General features: G+C 48.7%; 1 protein-coding gene across 1 annotated transcript in view; it reads right to left on the minus strand.

Annotated features, from left to right (window-relative positions):
• The window catches only part of Inpp5d (inositol polyphosphate-5-phosphatase D), a 110,610-nt gene that overhangs the window by 53,351 nt on the left and 45,212 nt on the right, over positions 1-12,047 (minus strand). Inside the window, exons 3-5 of the mRNA XM_075951187.1 lie at positions 5,614-5,764; positions 3,028-3,199; positions 605-745 (exon numbers count right to left, since the gene is read on the minus strand). Of these exons, the coding sequence (XP_075807302.1) occupies positions 605-745; positions 3,028-3,199; positions 5,614-5,764 (464 nt within the window). The remainder of the gene's footprint in view (positions 1-604; positions 746-3,027; positions 3,200-5,613; positions 5,765-12,047) is intronic.

A 12,047-nucleotide genomic window follows, 5' to 3' on the forward strand; every position in this document is an offset into this window, starting at 1 on the left:
AGCGGGTTAGAGCACATCTGTGCAAGTCTGACAGCCCAAGTTCAAGCCTTGGGTCCCACATAAAGGCAGGCGGTGGGAACCAATAACTCTGCAAAGCTGCCTTCTGTTCTACACGCACAGCATAGCACATGCGTGCCCTCCCCACCTCCCCGTGCCGCACACACACATAAATAAAATATATATATTTAAGGGCCAGGTCCTGAGCAAATGAGTTGGCAATGTTCTCCACTTTTCTTTACAGAGAAAGCAAACGACAGTAACAAAACCGAAACAGACCACTTACTTAGCATGCACAAGGCTCTGTATTCCCAGCATGCATACACACACCACCCCCCAAACAACAACAACAAAGAACAAACAATTAAGCAATCTTTCCCAGTCCAGTAAGAATTCAGATTCTATGAGAACAAGAGCTTCAAAGGAGCATGGGGCTTTCCAGACTCTGCCCACTGTCCAGTTACTGTGAGTGCAGTAGAGACATTTGGACGGAGAGGAGAACATGAGGTCACTTTAATGATGTGCCTTCTCTCGCTGTGGCCATCCTCTGGGGGTGCCATTACCCACTGGAGGCTCCCCGCATCCCTCCCTCGGGGACCTCCATTACCCATGGAGTTCCTTGCAGAGCAGCGTAGTCAGCTTCTTCAGGTGAGGGAGGTTGCTGGAGCCTGTCTTCAAAAAGTCAGCGTCCAGGGTGAGCTGAGTGCTCAAGTAATCCTGGATGGCTTTGAGATGTTCCTCTGGGAGCCTGAAAATCAAAAGGGAAGTGAAAATCTGCTTCGTCTGTTCCAGCCACAGAGACGCTGACATGGTGAGGATTTTGAGACATCTTTGGGCTGTCAGTGTGCCTGTGTGAAGAAGGTCCCTCAGGTGGGACTGCAGAGGCAGAGGAATAGACCAAAGCCAGCAAGAATAACTCTAGGGATGAGCACTTTTGGATACTATTGGAGGGAGATGACAGAGGGCGATAGGGCTGGGTGCGGGGGAATGGTTATTTTTTATTTATTTTTTTTTTAGACAAAAAGCCTCCAAAACATACAGAGGGGGCAGTTTTCCATCTCCTCAGCTCATAGAGCTGGAATCCAAGTGTTGGAAGGACAATCCAGTCTAGAGGAAACAAGAGGTCTGACCCTCATACAGAGTCCAAATTCACAGTCAAAGGTGACCCAGGGCACTATAGTAATAGAGGGGTTGGGGTCACCCTGGGCCTCTTTGGGAAAATCAATGTGTTATTGATTTTGTTTCCTTAGGGACTGGAGGTCAGGGAGGTGTGATAGGGTCTGCCGATGCAGTCCAGGTTGGGTTTGAACTCTTGATCTTCCTGCCTCAGCCTCCTTAGTGCTTGCACGTCCAGTTGACTTCACAAGTGTTGGAATTACAGACACAGATCACCATGCCTGGCTTCTCTGTGAGGGCTAGGAACGTGAGACCAGGCAGTGGATGTTCAGGTGGCCTGATTGTGCCTACCCACCAACCCCGAGCCCCTATTTGGCCTGGCCTTTTCAGTTTAGGAAGTGATAGGGTCGAAGGGTAGGTGTTTGTGGCTGTGGGTTTCCAACTCTGGGAACCAAGTTGTCTCCTTTCGATCAGGAGGCACTACCTGATCTCCCCACGTCCACCATCACATATACCAAGGAACCACATGCTTCTGGGCTCCAGCTCGTAGGAGCCAGCCTTTCCCCCAGCACCTGACATAGTTCTATGAATAATGTCTGTACCCTGCTGTGGAATAATCCTTTGGTACACTGTGAACATGTGTTGCTCTCATCGTCAATAAAGAGTTGATTGACCAATAGCTAGGCAGGAAAAGGCTAAATGGGAGAGCCAAACTAAGAGCATGCTGGGAAGAAGGAGGGCAGAGTCACAAAGGGTTGCCAGGGGAAACAGGAGAGGAACATGTACATGAACATGTACATTAAAAAAGGTACTGTCACGTGTGAGGGCAGACGCCATGAATCCAGCCGCCAGGTCAGACATGCTGAATCTTTCCAGGTAAGCCACATGGTGCTACATACATTAATAGAAATGGGTTAATCAAGATATGAGAGTTAGCCAAGAAGAGGCTACATATAATGGGCCAGGCAGTGTTTAAAAGAATACAATTTGTGTGTTGTCATTTAGGGGCATAAGCTAGGAATGCAGCCTGTAGCTCCTTACTACACACGTGGTAATTTAAGATGTAAGAATATGGGTTAATTTAAGATGTAAGGGCTAGTTGGTAACAAGTCTAAAGTATTGACCGAGCATTTACAATTAATAAGTCTCTGTGTGGTTATTTGGAAGCCAGCTGGCAGGACAGAGCTGACTGGAGGAACAGTTCTCTATGAGTGAAGTCATAAGTTCATGGCGCCATTCTGGGGCCCCACAGGAACTGTGTGAGGAGAACTTGTGGATGGTCAGTCACATTGGATTTCCTGGGGTTCAGAGCTACTGTTTCCGAGACTAGGGTGTGTCTGTGGGATGGAGAGCATCCCCCTGCAGCTGACCGTGACAGGACGCAGTGCAGCAAGCAGGAGCAGCCTCGCAGAGAGATTTCCTGTGAGAAACACTCTAGGAGCGTGGGTGGCTGTGGTGTGGAGGTGCCACCTGACCACAGAACACAGAACGGTAGTGACCTTCTAAATGAAAAGCAATCTTGCACGTGCCAGGGCAGAAAGACCCAAAAGTTATAGATCTAAAAATACTCCAAAACTTTTAAGAAAGTAAGCAAAGAAGAAGAGACATTTTCCCTCACAAAGATGCGGATGAAGCGTTAGTGTACGAGGAGACTGTAAAGATCTCACAGGAAAAATACAAAGATCCTGATCTGAAAGAAATGGGCTAAGGACAAAATGATTTTTTTTTTTTTTTTGGTTTTTGGAGGGAGACAGTCCTGACTAAACCTACAGAAGCTGTCTTTCAACTTTACTATTAATAAGAAGAATGAGAAGCCTGCTGCTCTCTACAGCCTGGGCCTGCATGCCGGGGTGCTTGATGCTGGGTACCAGGCACAGGCCAGCTTCCCGGAGGACCCTTCAGGTAGACACTCACCCGCTGGTATCCATGCTCTGCAGGCGCTGAAACAGCGTCTCGGAGAGACTTGGCCGGGTGACCTCAGGGGCGCGCGGGTTCTCTAGTGGAAGAGGAGGGTCCTTGGCCTCGCAGGGCCCAGAAGACACAGGGATGTTTCTGGGAGGCAGCTCCGGCGGTGACATGACACTTTCTACCAGAACAGCAGAAACAATGCCACCTGTGAGGACATCGTGTAGACGGGCTTGCTGTGTATCTCCCTACAGCCCTGTGAGGCCCAGGCTACCATGTTCCAGGTCCCAGTCTGTCCGGTTGCTCCTCTTCCTCCTCCCTACATCCATGCAGACTCCCTGATAGAGAGTCTGAAGCAGACCTGGTTTCATGACCCTTAGACCTGGACCCTGATAGAGAGCCTTCTGAAGCAGACCTGGTTTCATGACCCTTAGACCTGGAGCCTCTCTGGCTGTGGTCTGTTCTACCTTGTTGCTCAGCAAGGATGTACTGTTATCAGTTGGCCCTGGGAAGCCCAGGGACATTGCAGGGTTGCTGGTCTTGCACAGACCAGTTGACAGATCAGCGTGGTAATTTGGTTCTCAGGGCTTATGGGCAGGAAATCAAGCCCGTGCAACCACTCGCTGTCTCAATTGCTCTCTCTCCCCGACTTCTGCCTCCTTTTCTCTCTATTCCCTCCAGCCTCAGGCCTCCTTTCCCTCTTCTAGACCCTCAGAAACAAATTTATAAAATATGGGGTCCTCCCACTCAGAGACCCAACATATCAAACAAACAGCTTGACCTTGGGCTGAGAGATCGAGACCTTTGACAATTCCTTTCAAATATCTTTCATGTGCATGAAGGCCAAGGTCGCCAAACATTTAGGTTCAGGACTTCCTGCCCAAGACCCTCCTGACCCCTAATGGCTACCCTGGCTCCTAGGATAGCATTTCCTGAATGACAGGAACAGGAGGACTTATTTGGTGTATGTGCATGCCCCTTCCTCTCCCTCTCTCGGCTGTGGAAGACAGTTCTGATTCTATTTTGGAACCAGGAACTGCAGGCCCTTGAGAAGACCCAAGTCAAATCAGACACCTAGTCCAGGTGCTGGACGTCCCTTAGCTTTGGGTCTTGTGTGTGACAGGAGACTTGTTTGGGGGAGTGAAGTCAAGGTCAGGAAGGTGGGCTTATCTCTGGGGCTGGAAGCATTGGGGTTTTGCTTCCGATGGCATCCCAGAGGCAGGGAAAGCTGAAGGAAAGCTGGGTGCATGGTCTGAGGGAAGTGAGAATGTTGACGTGTGGAGGACATATCTATAGGACAAGATCAAGGCTGCCATGTGGCCTTCATGTGAGCTTTGGCTCCAGTTATACCACAGCTGCTGATCTCCAAAGGTTTGAGAGAGTGGACATGGCAGTCCCCATCAGCAAGCTCAGAACTGTGGTCATCTATGACACATGCTTTCCCTGGCCCTCCTCTGCTGCTCCTGGCTGCCTTTTGGCAGGTAGTTTGAGCTGAACAGGCAGGAAATGGGGTTTTCCAAGGAGGCAGAAGGTTTGAGAAGGGTACAGGTGATCTCCAGGTAGCCCATTGTAGAAGAGGATGCCTCAAATGTGCCTGGCATAGTCTCACCAGGGCAAGGCAAACGCCAGACCTGGGACGTCAGCATTGCTGGTCTAAAGCCTTCCCCAGGGACCCTGCCAGGGATGCGCTGTCTAGCTGAGGGGCTCAAAAGGTTACTTGTGGTCTTCTGTTAGGAAAGGAACCTTTGAGATGAAAAGAAGGAGGGGCATCCCTCTGCTGGAGGGATGTCTACATAACTGTCATTCCATGACTACTGACTCCCTGTCCTCTGCTGCCCCCCACCCACTCTTGGGACCCCCCCCACATATATATTTTATTTTAGGAGCCTCTTTAGAGACGATAGGGTCTCACTATGTAGCCCAGGCTAGCCCAAACTCATGGTCCTCCTGCCTCAGCCTCCCGAATTTTGGGATTGCCAGTGGCATGACCCACCATGGCCATTTTTGTTGTTTTCAATGATGGTATATGAAGAAGGAAACACTTTGTCCATCTTCTCACTTAGATGCAAGGGTGGCTTTCATTTTTACTACAATGACGAAACTGAAGGGAGTTTCATTTATGGAGTGTCTGCTGTGCACTGTGAGTGATGGTCATCTGGTCCTGTGACATGCTGAGGGACTGATACGCGTTACTGTCACCCAACCACTTTATTTATTTATTTGGTTTTTCGAGACAGGGTTTCTCTGTAGCTTTGGAGCCTGTCCTGGAACTAGCTCTGTAGACCAGGCTGGTCTCGAACTCACAGAGATCTTCCTGCCTCTGCCTCCCGAGTGCTGGGATTAAAGGCGTGCACCACCACCACCTGGCATCACCTAATTGCTTTAAAGGGAAGCTTGTCATTCAGAGAGTCGAGGTCACGCAAAGCCACAAAGGCAAGAAGCCAGAGAGAGGAGTTCTGGTCCACACCTGACTTCGGAGCCCATGGTTCCCAGCCATCATTCCTGAGCTATACTCCCCTTCTGATCTGTGAGCAACTGTAAGACAAGACCGGCAGAGCCCTCCCCACCCTTGCCATCCTCTCCTTCTCTTCCTACCAGTGTCCTCTTCAGCCTCATCGATGGTGTCCTCTTCCTCCAGGGGCACAGGGTACTGCAGGTGGGTCACCAGACCCATGTTCTCCTTCTTGTAAAACTCAATGAGCTGGTCCAGTTTGGTGAAGAACCTCATGGGGACACCTTCAGATGCCTGAGGACGGAGCACATTTTAACTTGAATGTCACCCAACCACAAGGGCCACCTGCAGCCGACACCCGAGAGACAGGGAGTGACCAAACTTCAGAAAAAGCTTCAGGCTCTCCACCCACACCACACATCCTGTAGCCAGTGGCTCCCAGCAGTCCTTTGCAAAGGGGCAAATTGGGGTATTTTTAAAACTACTTTTCTTTTCATCTGTTAATTATTTTTAAGTATTTTACTATACAAATATAGTATATTTTTATTTATGCTCAAATTAGGAAATTCAGATTTTCGAAAGAAATCAAAGGCCCACGAGTTCTATTTTTAATAGCCTAGGTGTGTATGTGGTGAGCAGAGCTATTTCTGCTCCCCCACCCCAGATCGTTTCTAAAAATTATTTTTTATTTTTGGTGTTGAACTCAGGTCCTCACACATGCAAAGCACAGCCCTACCACTAAGGGACATTTGCAGGCACAGGCTGTTTGTGTATCAATTATCCATTCTTCCAGCAGTGGGGGCTGAACCCAGGGCTTTACACACTCTAAGCGAGCATCCTAGCACCATGCAGCATCTCCTATCGCTGCCCAGAGTGCCGGGATTACAGGTATGGGGCTCATACGCGGGTGTTGTTGCCTACCCTCTTTAACTTTATTTTGAGGCAGAGTCTCTCTAAGTTATCCAGGTTGAGCCTAAGCTCATCCTTCTTCCGGCTCAACCCCCAGAGTAACTGGGATTAAGGACACGAGCCACCATACAAAGCTTGTCTGTGTACTTATTTAAGGTTTTGAACTGGGGTCTGGCTGTGTAGCACAAGGTAGCCTCAAACTTGCAACCATCCTCCTGCCTCAGACTCTCAGGTGCTTAAAATTCAAGCTTGTGCCACCATAACTGACTAATGATAGGAAAATTTGTTCTTGTAATTTTTAAAATTTGTTTTAATTCTGTTTTTGTTTATTTGTTGAGATTGGGTTTCACTACACAGCCCTAGGTGGCCTGGAACTCAGAGATTTGTCTGCTTCTGCCTCCTGAGTGCTGGGATTAAAGGTGTGCACTGCTATACCTTTTTTAAAGATAAAATTATTTTATGTGTATGATGTTTTACCTCCATATATGGATGTGCACCATATGAGGACAGTGCCCATGGTGGCCAGAAGAGGGCACCAGATCCCTCAGACTGGAGTTAGAGATCCTTGTGAGACCTCCCTGAGGGTGCTAGGAACTGAACCCTGGGTCCTCTACAAGAGCAGCCAATGCTCTTGACCACATCACCATCTATCCAGCTCTTGATTATATTTGTTTTAATCAAAAGTCAGAAGCTGATCCAAGCACCACAGGAATCTTCACCACTTTGTGCCTCTGCTGTTGATGATGGAGATCCCTCTGCTCTACTCTTCCAATACTCTGGGACCAGGACTCTTGTGTGTGTTGGTGGAAGAGGGAACTCCAGCAGGAAGCTCAAGGTCTTCTCTGAACAGCTAGCCCAGTCCCTACCAAGATGCCCTTGCATCCATCTTTCATCCACCGCTAAGAATATCCCTGTAGGCACTCAGATTGGAGCAAGAGACGAAGATGCTGAAGGTAACGATGGGTACCACATACACCTCGTCTCTATGGCTGGGGCTTTGCAGGGTCCCTGTTCCTCCACCTGGGCCTCCAAATACCAAGTGTCTGCCCATAGTCTGTCTTTTTATTTTAAGATAGTGTCTTACACTGTAGCTCAGGCTGACCTCAAACTCCTGACAATCCTCCTGCCTCAGCTACCTGGGTGTTGGGATTACAGGCATGAGCCACCATGTCCAACTGTCCCTATCATCTCAACAATGACTCTCACACCCATTTTCAGGTTTGGGAATCAGAGGTTAAATATCTCTTCAGGGGGGCTGCTAGCTGCCTTCTTGCTGAAAGAGACATACTGCTTGCAATTGAGGCCAATAAGAAGATGGGTTTGGGGTGGAAGTCCTCACAGGAGGGCGAGCAGATGGTGGACTCAATCATTAGATTCCTATTATTGACAGTTTGAGGGCTTCATTTAGGAGGCTTGGTAGGACATTGGCCTGTGACATCAGGATCACAGGTGAATGTGACCAAATGAGGTATCTTGTCAATTTGATGAGATTAAGATTCACCATAGGTACAAGTCTTTGGGCTTACATGGATTAGGGTTATTGAAGACCCTTCCTAACGTAGCATCCCATGGACTGATGACCAGGATTGAATAGAAAGGAGAAAGCAAAACTGACACCAGCATTCACCACTTTCTGCTTCCTGAGTGTGGGCACAGTGTGACTAGCTGCCTCTGCTTCTCCTGCTGTATCTTCCCCGTCACCCCATCGCGGTCGACTGTAAACCAAAGTAACCCCTTTCTTCCTCAAGTTGCTTCTTTTAGGCATGTTATCACAGCAATGAGACAATTGATACAACTAGGAATCCCAGCTCTCAGACTTTTCTCTGATCCTGGGCTCGTGGGTCTTCCACAAGGTCTCGTGTGAGACTCGGCCCATACACATGGGCTCCCTGCCTCCCTTGACTTCTTTCTTTCTCCAAGTGTACTTGTGTCCTCATGTGCACTGCACATAAAAATCTGTGTATATGTGTGTGTGTGTGTGTGTGTGTGTGTGTGCGTTGTATGGCTTAGACTGTTTAGTAAATCTGCAGAGAGCTTAGCAAAACCATTTGTTTATTCTTTTCATTAAATTCCCTTGTTCTCTCAAAGCCCCGCACTGCACAATCTCCAAGAAGCTCTGTTAACCACCTGAGTGGCAGCCCCACTGAGATTTCCAGAATATTCTTTCAATGATTCAAATGCAAATAAGAGTGGAATAGCAGAAATAATTTGATAAGATGTAAGACCTTTGAACTCAATTCCGTTAAAACAGTCGTAAGTATGAGTGGTCTTGTCGGCGGGGCGCGGCAGGGGGGGGGGTTACACCTAACAGATAGCATGCCACCAGGCATTTGGAAACAGTATAAAAATATTAAAGAAAATTGAGGTAGGCTGTGAATCTGGGAAAGGAGTATTAGCAGGGGGTGTGGAGGGCCTGAGGACCGCATGTGTGAAAGCACATGTGATTTGGGGTTTTAGGAGGCACCCAAGCTGAGATGCAGAGCATTTTATGTAACAGGAGAGAGGGGGGGCACTGGAATTATGCTACACTACTGAATTATAGACATAGTCAGTCCAAAAAAATAATGAAGGGTGAACAGGCTGAGATTTGATCAAGCAGAGAAACAGACAAGCTGAAAGGAAACCCAGGAGGGTGGAGGCAGGAGCTGGAAGCAGCTATGGAGTCTCTGAGAGCTGTCAGTCAAGACCACCTCTCTGGCCACTGCCTGAGCGTGCACCAGTCATAGGGGTCAGGGAGCAGGGCCTGGCAGCCCAGGGTGGCTGACTGCCCAGGTGGCACAGACTTCCAGAAGATGGGGATTGCAGAGTTGAGTTCACACTTCAAGGATGGAGAAGCAGGCACCTCTGGGTGGATGCATATACCAGTTCATAATGGCATTCCTGGGGAGGGAGGCTTTCCTCCACCTTCCACAGGCAGCACTAAGGGTGGGACAGTTTGGATTGGCTTTCCCCAGCTCATAGGTTGGAAAGGTAATCCCCATATTTACATTTGGAAGTAAAGCCATTGGATGAGTGGGGCTCCATGATGGGATCAGCTGCTCTTTGAGCAGAGAAAAAGTAAACTCACACTTGCTGTCTGGCCATCTGATGCCCTGTGCCATGTTGTAGGACAGCTCGAAGGCCCTCACCAGATAGGGGCTATCACTTTGCTCCTAGGCATCCCCACCTCCAGAACCGTGAGCCAAGTAAGCTGTAAGCCTTTATCTGCGTGTGTTTTGCTGGACCTTGTTCATACTAGGCAGATTCTCTGCCACTAAGCTACCTCCCCAGACTTTAAGCTTTATTCTTTATAAATGACCCCATCTGTGGTATGCAGTTGTTTGTGTACGTGTGCAGTGAATACACACACATACAAATGCAACTGAAGAGACAGACGGGGCTGAGACAGGGAGGCGGAGATCCTAGGTGGACAGCCTGAGATCATTCAAGAGAAAAAGTGTCCTTAAGGAGGTCACAAGTCTACACTAAAAAGTAGAATTACTACTCAGCAGCCAGGGCCAGCTGAGAAGGCTTCCTAGTTCTAGCACCCGAAAGAATACATACCCTCCTAAGGGAAGCAAACCCCCGTAGGGTAAATTTCAGTTGAAGGGGAGACCTGTTAAAATACCACATGGGCCAGCAGGAAGCAGCCTGTTTCCTCACGCAGGAGATGGTGAAGGTACGGGTCTCAAGTCTCAAGGGGCACAGTTCAAAATACTGTCTTCGTTGGCATCTTTGTGTGTCTTGGCACTTGGTAATATGACTTATGGGTTCATAAAGATTCTCCATGAGGAATTTAGATTCAAAGCACATTCTAGAGAAATGTGGTCTAAGGCGGGAGTTGTAGAAGGCGTGAGCCAGCTCACACAGGGGCAGACCTGGGAGTGGAGTCCATATAGGTGAGTACAAGCCTCTGTCCATACAGCACAGGAAATAGTAGCCTACCCGTGGCATATCATTCTTCAGATGGGCTTAAAAGGCCCCGTGTCCAGGCAGGGTGGCCAGTGAGTGTCTGGCTCTGAGCGATGGACAGCTATCACTGGGTGCAGCTTAATAAATCCCACTAAGTCTAAACCAACACTTGGGAGGGGGCTTCCAGGTGCAGAGTACTGACTGTAGGCCAGGAAAAACCGTCATCTCCTTCTAATGAGACTAGAGGTCCCTTCCTCCATTAGATAGCACTCATATCTACCTGCCTGAGAGCCACCCCCACTCCAGGAGCCAGGTCTGCATATTACATCCAGATCAATCATACTGGCCACCTAAGCTACTGGCAATTACAGACTCTGTAGGGTTCAGAACTACAGGCAAGAATTTGGAGCCTGGAAGAACGGTGGAGGGACCGTGGTGGGTGGTCTTCATTGTGAACTGGACACAATCTAGAATGACCAAGGAAGAGAGCCTTAACGAGGAATTGTCTAGATCAGGTTAGCCTATGGTGTCTGGGGTGGGGAGGGGGCGGGCAGAAGAGGAGTACTCGCTAAACTTAAACTTAGTAGATTGGGAAGACACAGCCCACTGTGGGCAGCACCATTCTCTAGCTTTGGGTCCTGGATTGTGTAAGATTAAGTGGAGAACCTGAGCATAATATATACATGTATATATTAATTTCTCTCTGCTCAGGACTGTGGGTGTGATTAGCTGTTTAAGTTCTTGTTGCTTTCTTTTCTTTTCTTTTTGGTTTTTTGAGACAGGGTTTCTCAAACCCTGTGTAGCCTGGTTGTCCTGGAAATCACTCTATAGACCAGGCTGGCCTTGAACTCAGAGATCTGCCTACCTCTGCCTCCTGAGTGCTGGGATTAAAAGCGTGTGCCACCATTGCCTGGTAAACTTTTTCAATATTTTAAAACATAAAATGTTGTCAAGAAAGTTGTCATAGGCATTAGTCGGAGTCCTAGCAAGAAGCAGGTGTCATATAAAATTGGAGTTTTGGGAGAGTTTGGTAGGTAGGTAGGGAAGTGGAGTCCCAGAGCTGCAGAGGGGAGCTGTTTACCCCCATCTCCAGGAGCTCCCAGGGGAAGGATAGTGTTAGAACCCAGAGAGAGCACCCAGCAGGAATAGAGGCCTCTGTGGAGGGGCCCACAGGACCTCACAGGGAGGGATCCAGGCCACAGGTCCTTCACCCTCACTCCAATTCTTCCCTATCTTCTCACCCTTTTGCCCCTGGCTGGGGCTCCTACTGGCTTAACGTCATGGGAAGCAAGGGCAGTGAACAGACCTGAGTACAAACAGTAGATTCTCAGCATGTCAGCTCACAGGGGGAGGGCAGCACCTGTGTATTGCATGGGAAAGGCGCCCAGATCAAGAAGGCCCTAATCATGGTTCCCCACCAGAAGAGGGGTGTGGCCCTTGATTCTTAAGGGCCAGGCTGCCTGTTGTTGTTCCTCATTCTGCAGTTACGGCCTTCCTTAAATGACACATGAAGTCATTTTGAAATAGAGAAGGAACTCCAAAGGTCTCGTGTTAGCCGTGTGTGCCTAACATTTCTGAGCTGTTTAGTGATCCATGTTCCCTCGCTCATGCTGCCCCTCAGGAAGGTGATACCTATGAGATTCTTGCTCCATAGTGTTTCCCCCTTCTCCTTGCCAGGGACGAATCCCTTTCTTCTCTAACAGATCAACTAGACCATGAGGCAGGCAGCTTGCTTTAGAAAAACATGAAGACGGGATGTTTGATAAAAAGTATTTTG

This window comes from Microtus pennsylvanicus, chromosome 17 (assembly GCF_037038515.1).
Source record: "Microtus pennsylvanicus isolate mMicPen1 chromosome 17, mMicPen1.hap1, whole genome shotgun sequence".
NCBI classification, from domain to species: Eukaryota; Metazoa; Chordata; class Mammalia; order Rodentia; family Cricetidae; genus Microtus; species Microtus pennsylvanicus.